Raw genomic sequence first — 13,243 nt, 5'->3', positions numbered from 1 at the left:
TTTGATGTGATGTAAGGTTACCACTGCAACTAAAGCTCTTTCCACATTCCATGCATTTATGTGGTTTCTCCCCAGTATGGGTCCTTTGATGTGAACGCAGATTTCTTCTCCCGCTGAAACTCTTTTCACATTTCATGTTTTTGTATCGATTCGATTTCGATTTCGATACCTTTATTGGCATATGAACAGACGACAGGAAAACATAGGTACAAACAAACAATAATCAAAGGGAAAAGTAAGGTGAAAAATACTCTCAAAGCAACGGGGAATATCATAGATTATGGGTTAAAACAGAAATTTCCAATAGATAGCCAGCAACGGCAGATGTAATCAAAGGACAAGAATCGCTCAGGAAAAAAACTAGGGAGTTGGGAAAAAGAGAAAGCCACGGTTCAAGACAGAGCTTTCTCAAAGAAGAATGAGCCGGGCAGTGAAATAAAATATGATCCAGGGAATCTGGTAAAGTATGACAGAAGAAACAGAGCCTATTTGCACGGGGAATCTTGGAGAAACGGCCTACATGGACCGCCGATGGGAAGATATTCAGACGAGCTTGCATAAATGCTCTTCTCTGGTCAGGATTAGTCAGTAAAGAGAAGTAGTTGGAAGGACGTCCTAGGGAAGGAGGAAGACTGAAAAAAAGGGGAGAACAGGTGGGGTTCAAATCGGCTGAAAGTGTCTCATACTCGAGCTGCCAAAGTTTGTGTTTGATCAAGGAATGGGCCTGTTGTAATCCAAGATCGAAAAGGGATTCTAGATTCAGTCCTAAAGAGAGAAGTTTAGAATCGATCAGTTGGAACCATTTCGATGTGTAAGAATCACTAAGAAGATCAAAAAGGAGAGAGTTAGAGTGGAGATGGATGCGGAGCCAGTATTTGAAGGTGGTAACCCAGGCAAGGGTAGACGGAAGGTGGGTTCCCAATTCGAGTACCATGGTGGAGAGGCGGATCATATTGGGAACACCTAAGATCTTTCTGAAAAAAGCAGCAGCAATGGAATCAATGTCATGGTTTACGGCCTCTATCCAGATGGGCACCCCATAAAAAAGGTGGGATAGGAGCTTACACTGAAAAATATGCATGGCTGCTGGGATAAATTGGTTGCCCGAAAGATAATGAAATTTTGAAATTGCATTGAGTTGGGTAGTTGATGTGGAAATAACCAGTTTTTTATGTGGAGTCCAGTTTAGTTTGTGGTGAAAAGTGAGCCCAAGGTATTTAAATGTTGGCACTTGCTGGTAGGAGTGTGTACCGACTGACCAAAAAGACAAAGGACTAGATTTAGAAAAAACAACTATTTTTGTTTTGGAGGAATTTATACAAAGATCATTAACGGAACAGTAATCTTGAAATTTGGCTAAAAGGAGACGCAGGCCGGCTTTGGAAAGGGAGAGCAGGACTGCATCATCTGCGTAAAGGAGGACTGAAAGAGGGGCACCATTAAGAGAAGGGGAAGAGTTGGCAGCTTTAGATAAGAAAGGGGGAAGATCTGCTAAGAACAAGTTAAACATTAAGGGGGCTAATATGCACCCTTGACGGACACCCCTGTTGACTTGAAACCTATCAGATAGAATATTGGAGTTTGGAAGACGGATCTGGCATGAGTTTGAAGAATGAAGGCGCCTAAGCAGAAAGAGTAGTCGAGGGTCAATGCCCCATTGGGATAGTTTGTCCCATAAAAGAGATCTGTTAACGGAGTCAAAGGCACCTTGAAGATCTACAAAAGCGGCGAACAGTCTAGATTTATGGTGGATGGAGTATTTTTCTGCTAGATGAGACAAAAGAAGAGCGTGATCAAGGGTGGAGGCTCCAGAGCGAAAGCCTATTTGCTCTTTCCCCGGAAGATTGATGGAAGAGGCCCAAGCAGAAAGTTTGGAAAGAAGAAGTTTTGAATAGAGTTTGCCAATATAGGATAAAAGACTGATTGGACGGTAGTTACTGGGTAGGGAGGGATCACCTTTTTTAAATATTGGGATCAGGGTGGAAATTAACCAGGAGTTGGGAAAGATACCAGAGTGGTTAACTAAAGTGAAGAGATTGGCCAAGTAGTGAGACCACCAGTGAGGGTTACTGGTCAGAATCTCAGTGAGGATTTGATCTGGGCCTGGAGCCTTACCAGATTTCAATGAGCTGATTAAATCCAATATTTCATCAGAGGTAACGGGAGGCCAATCAGAGAGGGCCTGCAGTGAGGAATCGGGAGAGGGGTTAGAATTCGGGGAGAAAAAAATTGTAGAGAAGTGGGCTATCCATACCTCCAAAGAGATAGAGGAGGAAGGATCGGGAGAAAAGGAAGTAGTGGAGGAAGAAACCAGAGACCAGAAGGACTTGTAATTATGTGATAGAATTGCTTGAAGCAGGTCAGACCACTTGCGTTGGGCGGAAAGATGTTTTTTTGAGTCTAGGAATAATAAGCAGGATCTTCTGGCAATAAGGTAGAGATGTAAAGAGGCTGGGGTAGGGTTAAGGCGGAAGGAGTGAAAGAGGGACCTAACTTGCTTCTTAGCCTGCCAACAGTGAGAATCAAACCAAGAGGTAGCTCGGTTATGAGAAGGGAGGTTAGTTGGACTGCTAAGAGAGATAACTAAGGAGTCAAGAAGAGTGTTGTAGGAGGTAATAGCTGTAGAGATAGAGTCAGTTGTAGCAATGGTACGGTTAAGATTGGAAATCTCTGGTAGTAGAGTCCAAGAAAAGAAGTCAGTTTCTGTTTTAGGAGACCATTTAAGACGGGAGGAAAGTTGTGAAGGGGGGGTTAGAGGGGAGGGAAGCGAAGAGGGAAAGGTTAGGGACAAAAGAAGAGGCAAGTGATCACTGTCGGCACGGGCTCCAACAGAGAAATCAGAGAGAAAAGGGAGGAGGGCTGGAGAAGCAATGGCGTAATCAATTACGCTTGGTCCCCTAATAGAAAGATGGGTATATTCCCCAGGAATGTCCTTACCCCATGTGCCATTGAGGATGGCAATATGAAGGTTGAGGCAGAGATTGATTAAAAAGGTAGCATGAGGAGTGATAATCTTGTCTCTGGAAGTCCTTGGGCAATTGAGCCAGGGGGGAAACGACTCATCAAACTCCAAATTTATTTGTTTGGTTAGAGCAGAATTATTGGGTCCTAACCGGGTATTAAAGTCCCCCAAGATCAAAATATGGGCAGATGGATTAGCTTCCAGATTAAGATTGAAAAGATTCTCTACCTCCATCCAGGTGCTATTCAGAGAAGAGGATGGAGGCGGGAAATAAAGGTTAAGAAGTAGAATTTTAAATTCGCCGTACTGAAGGAGGAAAATTTGAATATAGGATGAGGGGGAAGGGATGGAAATGAGGTTAAATAGGGAGGAGGGTTTAAAAAAGCAACAAAGACCTGGGGAGGGGCGCCCACTTGATTTAGATTTAACAGCCGGGAGATGGTAAGTAGAAAAACGCGGGATAGATGGAGGGGCTAATAACCAGGTCTCCTGTAGGAGAATAATATCAAAGCTAGAGAGAAACTTAAGCAGATCTTTATCCGAGGCTTTTTTTCTCCAGCCACCTATATTCCAAGAGATCAGTTGGAGGGAGGGTTGGGGAGATGGGGGGGCCAGGGGGGGAACAGTCAGTCTGCAGGAGGCAGTGTTAGAGTCTAGAAGAGGGGAGGAATTCACAGAAGGCAGAATGGGGTCAGGGACTAGAGGACGGGCAGGGTCAGAGGGTGAGGCTGGAGCATCTAGTGCAGGAATAAGGTTGGTAAAATCAAAATTAAGTGGAGGGGGTTTCTGGGACATAGCGTCGACCAATGCGAAAGAGCTGGTTGAGGCACCCCGGTTGACAATACATGCGGGAGATAGGGGAATATGGGGAGGAGAAGCAGCAGGAGGATTGGAGCATGCAGGAAGGCAGTCACAAGCTTCCAGTTGGATTGAGGCAGACACAGTGTCCGGCTGGAGATCTGAGATGAGGTCTTGAGGCTTCTCCTGAGAAATAGAGGAGTGTTGCAGGATGGAGGAAGAGGGGATCAAGGGAGATGTCAGGTGGTCCATCAGCCTAGAGGCATGGGGTGCTTCATCACTCGTTGGAGATGGAGGGATCGGCGAAGTAAAGGCAAGCAGCAAGGAATCCGAGGGAGGGTGAATAGATCTGAGAGTTCGAGACGAGTTTGTCCTCTTGGGCGAGGGAGAGGCGCCAATGGAAGGAGATTGCAGAGAAGCTTTCGTTGAAATAAGCTTGGCAGTGATGGTATTCTTGAAGAAGCGGTGAGGGGTAATACCCCAATGTCGTAATAGGTTCACAGACGAGAATAGCATCCCAGGAACATAATTCGAATGAAAGGTCAGCAGTAGTCTAGTTGAGTGATAGGATGTTGACAAAGTCTCAATCCTGGAGAGATCGATGTTCCGGGTATTCACTTTTAAAAGGAAGGCGAGATGTCTCTTCGCCAGGAAGGTTCTAGACCAGCGTGGACAGCTTGTGAAACCGCTAGGGGGACAGACTGTAATAACAGCAGCATAAGGAACATAGACCAAGTGCATTGTGGATTTAGGAGGAGCTTGAGGAAGACATCCATCAGGAAGGAGGCAAGGAGGAATTGCCTTGCAAACGTCAGAGTTAGGTTTGTCCGATGTTCTATGGAGGCAAGATGGAGACTGTGGAAAACTAGGGCGTGGGCCCTTTAAGAAATCTGTAAGAAAAGTAAGCTGAGAAAAAATCTGGGAAACCGTTCTTGCAGTTAATGTAGAGTAATGTTTCACAAGTTCTATAACATCACAGTCCAGGAGAGAATTCTCACTAGGCAGCTGCTTGGTACAGGATTGTTTGGGAGGAAGAGTAGATGAAAGGATATGGTCCTTCTGGGCCATGTTGGTAGAAGGAGCTCTTCGTGACGACGGTGTTGTAGTCGGTGTTGAAGGACGGGGTGAAAAATATGAGTCCAACCGCAGCTGTTTGGATGAAGGTAAAATCTGTGACAAATCGGGACTGTTTTTGTATCATTTCTCCCCAGGGTGAGTTCTTTAAACTGAACTAGTGGCACTGGTCTGAATCTTTCTCCACACTTCAGGCGTTTAAGCCATTTCTCCTTTAGCTCATGGGTTTTTCCAAGCTTTTCTTCCCAGCTTCACCCTTGACTGTTTTCGGGGCCAGAAGAAGTATAATTCTGGCCATCGTGTGTTACCTGATAGAGAAAAAAGGAGATGTCTTGAGAATATAGCAGAGAGCAGAATCTAACTGGAGGTCAAACCAAAAATTTGCTCTGTCTTTGACTCCTTTGAAAGGCATATGTCTCCTGAAGGCTTGACTGGCAACATTTGAAAAATTTGCCGTATTGTGCAAACAACATTGGACTCCCCTTGCCTGAATTGATACTTCCCAAAGGGCCAGTGACGGGAAAATATAGTTGATTAATATTAACCACTATCCAAAATACTATTAAACATGGGCCATCAAGTCAATTCTGACTGATGGCAACCCTTTTTTCGGGGGTTTCTAGGTAGAGAATACTCAAAAGTCGTTCCCCATTCCCTGGTTCTGGGACCTTGCAGTTTTCCAAAGGCCACACAAGCTGACCTTATCCGTGGGAGACACAGCAAGGAACCTCTGGTTCTGCAACCAGATATTTAAACCACAGAGCTATCCAGCCAGCTTACTCAGAAATACAAGGAGAGGGTTTGATTAGAATTGAGGTTTTACTGGAAAAGTTCCATGGTTTACTTGCAAATTTCTTCCACTGTACAGTACTTTATTTAAAGGCATTGCAAATCCATAAATATATTGAAAATGGTGAACCCATGAAAAGAGAAAGGGAAGGAAGAGCTGGAGAACCTGGATTAATAAAAAGCCACTGTTGGCTCATATTTAGCTTGAGATCTACAACAATTCCAACATCCCTCTCGCTCATAGTTTTTCTGAGCCAAGTGTGCAAGTGGTTTCTTTTTCCAAGGTGCAGGACTTTGCACTTGACCGTGGCCAGGTAGGATCCTGCCAAAAAGAGAGGGGAAATATTATTAAATGTTGCAGTGAGGGTTTATGGATTAGGGTTTTTTTAAAGGAAAATTGGGTGTTGCTTTGCTGGGGTATGTCATCAGAGTATGGGACCAAATGGAGATAGGATGCTAAAATGGAATGGTTTAAAGTCTTGATAAATAAAGATAAATGTTAATGGATGAAGAGGAAGATAAATTAAACCCTACCAAGAATGAAACAAGGTATAATATTATCATATGAAATAAACTGATAAATAGAACTGACATGCAGGATTTTTGGAGAGAAGTGAAAGGAGATGTAAATTAGTTTACTTTTTATTCATCAGCATCTATGTTATTTTAGGATAGATTATATATATTTGCATCTAATAATTGTGATTTAGAGTTTGTAAGACAGACGAAGGGTTAATAAAAGTAGCAGATCACATATTGGTAAATATGAATTTTAAGGGTACATGTGATTATAAAGAAGCTAGGAGGTGGAGGTTACGTACAGGAATTTTATGTCAAAATGTTCGTATAGATCAGGTCACTGAGAAATTCAGTAAATTTAATTCTTCAACGTACTCACATAGGAAAGCCAGAGAAACAAACTGCGTGTAGGTCAGCCAAAACCCTGAAGCTGATTCACTGGGAAAGTTTGAGGCTGCTGTAGCCACGGGCAGGCGCCTGGGATTGTAGGGGCTGAAGTTGGTATAAAAGCAGGTCAGGCAGAGCATTCGTTGCTGCCCCTTTGCTTAAGGGTGGTCAGGCTGAGAGTGGACTCGTGAGCAAACACTCATATGTTCTGTACACTCCAGTGGCCAAGAGGTGGAGCAGGAGTCCTCCAGCACCACTACCGTTCACAGAGTGACATCCCACATGGGGAAATCCCAGAAGCTGACAGTTTGACAGTCCACCGCTTCTCTCCCAAACCCAAGGCAAAGGTCAGGGCTGTTTTTCAGCAAGTGTGGGTGGCAGTGAACAGAAGAGAGGGTGTCCCGGGTAGACCATCTTCACTGCTCCCAGTCCTGCTGTCAATATTCAGGCTGCCCTCTCCTATGGGAATCTTGGCAACTTTTTCTCCTGCTGGCAACACAGGCACAACATTGTGCAGCAATACTGGAACTTTTTTTTTTTTGAATCCCGGCTACAGAAGCAAATATCCCACATTCATGCTGTAAAGTTATATAAAATAAGCCAAAGAAAACAGAACCTGAATTTTACAGAAATGAACACTCAGCATAGAGATCATGTCCAAAGTGTTCAGCAGGTGTGCCCGACAAGGACACGGGAACACGCAACTTAAGGGTGAAGATGACATCACAAGAGGCACTTCAAAATGTACTCCATTTATTCTCTTTTTTCTCTGTTTTGCATTACTTTGTTGTTTATTCTTTCCAGTGGAAACCAGCACAAAATTGAATGAGCTCCTTATGCCTTCTTAACTTATCAGGAGCTCTGACTAAAGCTCTTTCCACATTCCATGCATTTATGTGGTTTCGCCCCAATGCGGGTTCTTGGATGTTGTAAGCTTCAACAGTCCTCCTAAGAGAATCTGAAAGCCGGAATAGAGAGGTTATAAGTCCAATGTACCCCTATTTGGATTGAGATGAGTCCTTGTCTCACCCAGGGTGTCCCACTGGCACTCATACACCAAGTCTATTCCCAATTTAAAATCATTGAGAAACCAAAATATAATCATGAGTCTTAGAGTCATTCAGAACTCCGAGAACTCAAGAAAATACTGGACTCAAAGCACCATAGTTTGTGGCCTGTTAGAAAATCAAATTAAGTATGGTAACAGGTTGTCTGTTCAAGACACCAAACAAAAGTTCTTAAGTATAATTGTTTTATTAGAAAAATAAAGATTTAGTTGAATTCAGTTTATTGCAAAGCATAGCATTCAAAATCATTTCCATAACTAAGGCAATTAAAAACTTAGCAAACTCCAGCTACAAAAATAAAATAATAAAATCACTATCTAAGAAAAATACTCACTAGATAAGGAATAGGTAAGGCAGAGCCCTCCTTTCCATTCTCCTACTAAGAACTACATCCTAGCAAAATACTGGAAACTCCCATAAGAAACCCCCCTTCTTCTCTCTTCACTCTGCTCACCAATCAGGACAAAGGACTGCTCGTCTCTCTCTCCGCCTTCCTTTCGCATGGGACTGCAGGTGCTGTTTCCATTTTCCCTACGTTTTGGCTCTTTCTTTGGCCTTGGCCAAGCTAACTGCAAGATAACATTGCTAGCTGGCTGTGAAGAAAAACAGCATCTCGATGCTTCTAGTAAAAATGACACAGACCGAAAATGGATTCCTTCTACATCATTCCATGACTGCAAATCCCATTTAGAAATTACATTCTAGCTTCAATAACCTACTGTACATCATGACAGATGTAACCTAAGCTTACCACTCTGAATAAAGTTTGCGAGCACCCAGGGGCTTCTAAAAGAACACCTGATGCTTGAACAGAGAGGTTCCAGGTGTAAGTGTACTCCTAAAACATTTGAGCAGAGTCCAGGCAACCCAGCCAGGCAGTACCACTTACCCTTTTCCCAAGTCTGTTCTAATGAGCAATTAATTGAGAACAACCAAAGCTAGAAATCATGAGTTTTAAAGTCTGTCAAGACAAACAAAACTCACGGTGGTAATGGACTCAAGTAGCATCTCTGTGGCCTGTCACTTAGTATTTCAGATTTGCTGTTCAAGAGACCAAATTTAGGATTTTAAGAATTATTGTTTTATTAGAAAAATAAAGAATTTAGAGATATTCAGTTTGTTGCAAAAGCATAGGATTCCAGTAGATTTCCATGAATAACAGCAGTTAGAATCTTAGCAAATTCCAGCTACAAAAATAAAATAAAAAACTCTAAAACTAGCTTAGAAAGTAAGCTAGGCATAGTCCCCTTTTCTGTATGCTTTCTCTGAACTACATCCTAGCATAACAGCAAAAACTAGCATTTGGAACTCAAAACTCCATCCTAAAATCAATACTAAAATCATTCCAAAAATCCAAGCTCTCTCCGTCTCCATTCGCCATTTTTCTTTCATGCTGGGACCACCCTTCTTCTCCACTGTTCTGTGATGTTAACCAATCAGCATAAAGGGCTGTCTCTTCACACTCCACCTTCATTTCCCACGGGATGTGCAGGTGTTGTTGTCCTTTGTCCTGATGATGTGTCTTGGCTCCTTATTGTCTCTGGCCAAGGCAGCTTCATGGAAAATTCCAGTTAGCTCTAGGAGAAACAGCTTCGCGAAGCATCCAGTTATGCTAACACAGACCAATATGGATTCCTTCTACAAAATTCCATGACTTCAAATCCCATTAGTAAATCACATTTTAGTCTTAATAACCTAAACCATGACATGCCACCTCTGGGAGTTCCAAAAATCTGAAACAGGAAATCTAGTTTCCATTTTTGGCTACTAATTACAATAATAAGCAGTAATTAGCTGGTTACATAGTGCAAATACTAATGATGAACTTTAACACATTCAAAATAGCATTTAATCTAGCAAAGCATTGAGGTAGAAAAACATTCTAACAGCAACATGTAAATACATTCTTTAGGTTAAGCACTTCTACTATCTGAAAAATAGAAAAACAGTCATGTTAGTAATACTCAATACAGTACGCACTCTACATGTGCTCAGGAACATATCAGTAGTGAAACAGTGAAACATTAACAGTGTTTCAACGGTCTGTCACATCTTGATCTTCACAATACATTCTGGAAAGACCATCTGCCACAACATTCAACTTTCCAAGAATGTGCTGAACTTCAAAATCAAAATCTTGTAATGCCAAATGCCATCTCAGCAATTTCTGATTGTGAGATTTCATCTTCTGCAACCAAACCAAAGCTCTATGATCTGTCTGCAGAGTGAATTTACATCCCCACAGATAAGGCCTAAGAAGATTAAGAGACCAGATAATAGATAAGGCCTCTTTTTCTGGAACTGAGTAATTTCTTTCTCTTTCTAAGAGTTTTCTGGAGAAATATGAGATTGGATTAGGAATCCCATCTTCCCCTTTCTGTAACAGTACAGCTCCAAGACTCAAATCTAAAGCATCTGTTTGTAGAATGAATGGTATGTCAAAGTCAGGTGATTTTAGTATAGGTGCAGCACTAAACTTTGCCTTTAAGGCTTCAAAATCACCTTGACACTCAGGTGTCCATTTTTCCTTGACAGGCTGTCTTTTCTTAGTTAGCTCCGTCAAAGGCGTTGCCAAATAACTGAAATCAGGAATGAATTTTCTTTAATAGCCAAATAGGCCCAAAAAGGATTGAACTTGTTTTTTAGTTGTAGGAATAGGCCAATCATTTATGGCTTGCAAAGGCTGGATTTCTCCTTGTCCAATTAAATGACCCAAGTACATGACTTTTCCCTGCATCCACTGACATTTAGTCGCTTTGACTGTCAATCCTGCTTGCTGGATTCTAGACAACACACTTTCAATGTGTGACATGTGAGATTCAAAATCAGAACTGAAAACTGCAATATCATCAAGATAAACACTAGCAAATGTAAGACCATGCAAAAGCTTGTCTATCCTCTGAAATGAAGCACCGGCGTTTTTTAAAACAAATGGTAAAACATGACAAAGCTCTTTCCACATTCCATGCATTCATGTGGTTTCTCCCCAGTGCAGGTTCCTTGATGTAACCTAAGGGCATCACCGCGACTAAAGCTCATTCCATTCATTTATGTGGTTTCTCCCTAGTGTGAGACCTTTGATGTACCCTAAGGTGACCACTGAGACTAAAGCTCTTTCCACATTCCATGCATTTATGTGGTTTCTCCCCAGTGTGGGTCCTTTGATGTACCCTAAGGTTACCACTCTGACTAAAGCTCTTTCCACATTCCATGCATTTATGTGGTTTCTCCCCAGTGTGGGTCCTTAGATGCGGCGTAAGGTCACCACTGCGACTAAAGCTCTTTCCACATTCCATGCATTTATATGTTTTCTCCCCATTGTGGGTCCTTTGTTGTACCCTATGCTGACCACTCTGAGAAAAGCTCTTTCCACATTCCATGCATTTATGTGGTTTCTCCCCAGTGTGGGTCCTTTGATGTATCCTAAGCTGACCCCTGTCACTAAAGCTCTTTCCACATTCCATGCATTTATGTGGTTTCTCCCCAGTGTGAGACCTTTGATGTGACGTAAGGGCATCACTGCGACTAAACCTCTTTCCACATTCCATGCATATATGTGGTTTCTCCCCAGTGTGGGTCCTTTGATGTGACGTAAGGTAACCACTGAGACTAAAGCTCTTTCCACATTCCATGCATTAATATGGTTTCTCTCCAGTGTGGGTCCTTTGATGTAACCTAAGATTACCACTGCGACTAAAGCTCTTTCCACATTCCATGCATTTATGTGGTTTCTCCCCAGTGTGGGTCCTTTGATGTGACGTAAGGTCACCACTGCGACTAAAGCTCTTTCCACATTCGATGCATTTATGTGGTTTCTCCCCAGTGTGGGTCCTTTGATGTAACCTAAGATTACCACTGTGACTAAAGCTCTTTCCACATTCCATGTATTTATGTGGTTTCTCCCCAGTGTGCTTCCTTAGATGTGTCGTAAGGTCACCACTGCGACAAAAGCTCTTTCCACATTCCATGCATTTTTGTGGTTTCTCCCCAGTGTGGGTTCTTTCATGTATCCTAAGATGACCACTGTGAGTAAAGCTCTTTCCACATTCCATGCATTTATGTGGTTTCTCCCCAGTGTGGGTCCTTTGATGTACCTTAAGGTCACCACTGTGACTAAAGCTCTTTCCACATTCCATGCATTTATGTGGTTTCTCCCCAGTGTGGGTCCTTTGATGTACCTTAAGGTCACTACTGTGACTAAAGCTCTTTCCACATTCCATGCACTTATATGGTTTCTCCCCAGTGTGGGTCCTTTGATGTGATGTAAGGTTACCACTGCAACTAAAGCTCTTTCCACATTCCATGCATTTATGTGGTTTCTCCCCAGTATGGGTCCTTTGATGTGAACGCAGATTTCTTCTCCCGCTGAAACTCTTTTCACATTTCATGTTTTTGTATCGATTCGATTTCGATTTCGATACCTTTATTGGCATATGAACAGACGACAGGAAAACATAGGTACAAACAAACAATAATCAAAGGGAAAAGTAAGGTGAAAAATACTCTCAAAGCAACGGGGAATATCATAGATTATGGGTTAAAATAGAAATTTCCAATAGATATCCAGCAACGGCAGATGTAATCAAAGGACAAGAATCGCTCAGGAAAAAAACTAGGGAGTTGGGAAAAAGTGAAAGCCACGGTTCAAGACAGAGCTTTCTCAAAGAAGAATGAGCCGGGCAGTGAAATAAAATATGATCCAGGGAATCTGGTAAAGTATGACAGAAGAAACAGAGCCTATTTGCACGGGGAATCTTGGAGAAACGGCCTACATGGACCGCCGATGGGAAGATATTCAGACGAGCTTGCATAAATGCTCTTCTCTGGTCAGGATTAGTCAGTAAAGAGAAGTAGTTGGAAGGACGTCCTAGGGAAGGAGGAAGACTGAAAAAAAGGGGAGAACAGGTGGGGTTCAAATCGGCTGAAAGTGTCTCATACTCGAGCTGCCAAAGTTTGTGTTTGATCAAGGAATGGGCCTGTTGTAATCCAAGATCGAAAAGGGATTCTAGATTCAGTCCTAAAGAGAGAAGTTTAGAATCGATCAGTTGGAACCATTTCGATGTGTAAGAATCACTAAGAAGATCAAAAAGGAGAGAGTTAGAGTGGAGATGGATGCGGAGCCAGTATTTGAAGGTGGTAACCCAGGCAAGGGTAGACGGAAGGTGGGTTCCCAATTCGAGTACCATGGTGGAGAGGCGGATCATATTGGGAACACCTAAGATCTTTCTGAAAAAAGCAGCAGCAATGGAATCAATGTCATGGTTTACGGCCTCTATCCAGATGGGCACCCCATAAAAAAGGTGGGATAGGAGCTTACACTGAAAAATATGCATGGCTGCTGGGATAAATTGGTTGCCCGAAAGATAATGAAATTTTGAAATTGCATTGAGTTGGGTAGTTGATGTGGAAATAACCAGTTTTTTATGTGGAGTCCAGTTTAGTTTGTGGTGAAAAGTGAGCCCAAGGTATTTAAATGTTGGCACTTGCTGGTAGGAGTGTGTACCGACTGACCAAAAGGACAAAGGACTAGATTTAGAAAAAACAACTATTTTTGTTTTGGAGGAATTTATACAAAGATCATTAACGGAACAGTAATCTTGAAATTTGGCTAAAAGGAGACGCAGGCCGGCTTTGGAAAGGGAGAGCA

At 42.5% G+C, this 13,243-nt stretch overlaps 2 protein-coding genes across 2 annotated transcripts in view; both read right to left on the bottom strand.

Annotated features, from left to right (window-relative positions):
- LOC144585017 (uncharacterized) overlaps positions 1-13,243 on the bottom strand; it is a 231,824-nt gene that overhangs the window by 202,612 nt on the left and 15,969 nt on the right. The window lies entirely within an intron of this gene.
- On the bottom strand, positions 10,641-11,900 carry LOC144585042 (uncharacterized). Its single transcript, XM_078382481.1, is given in 1 exon segment — positions 10,641-11,900. A coding segment is annotated over 1 exon segment (1,260 nt).

Source organism: Pogona vitticeps, chromosome W, assembly GCF_051106095.1.
Source record: "Pogona vitticeps strain Pit_001003342236 chromosome W, PviZW2.1, whole genome shotgun sequence".
Taxonomy (NCBI): Eukaryota; Metazoa; Chordata; class Lepidosauria; order Squamata; family Agamidae; genus Pogona; species Pogona vitticeps.
Note: the sequence above shows the minus strand (reverse complement) of the source record. Positions and strands in the feature narration are given on the sequence as shown.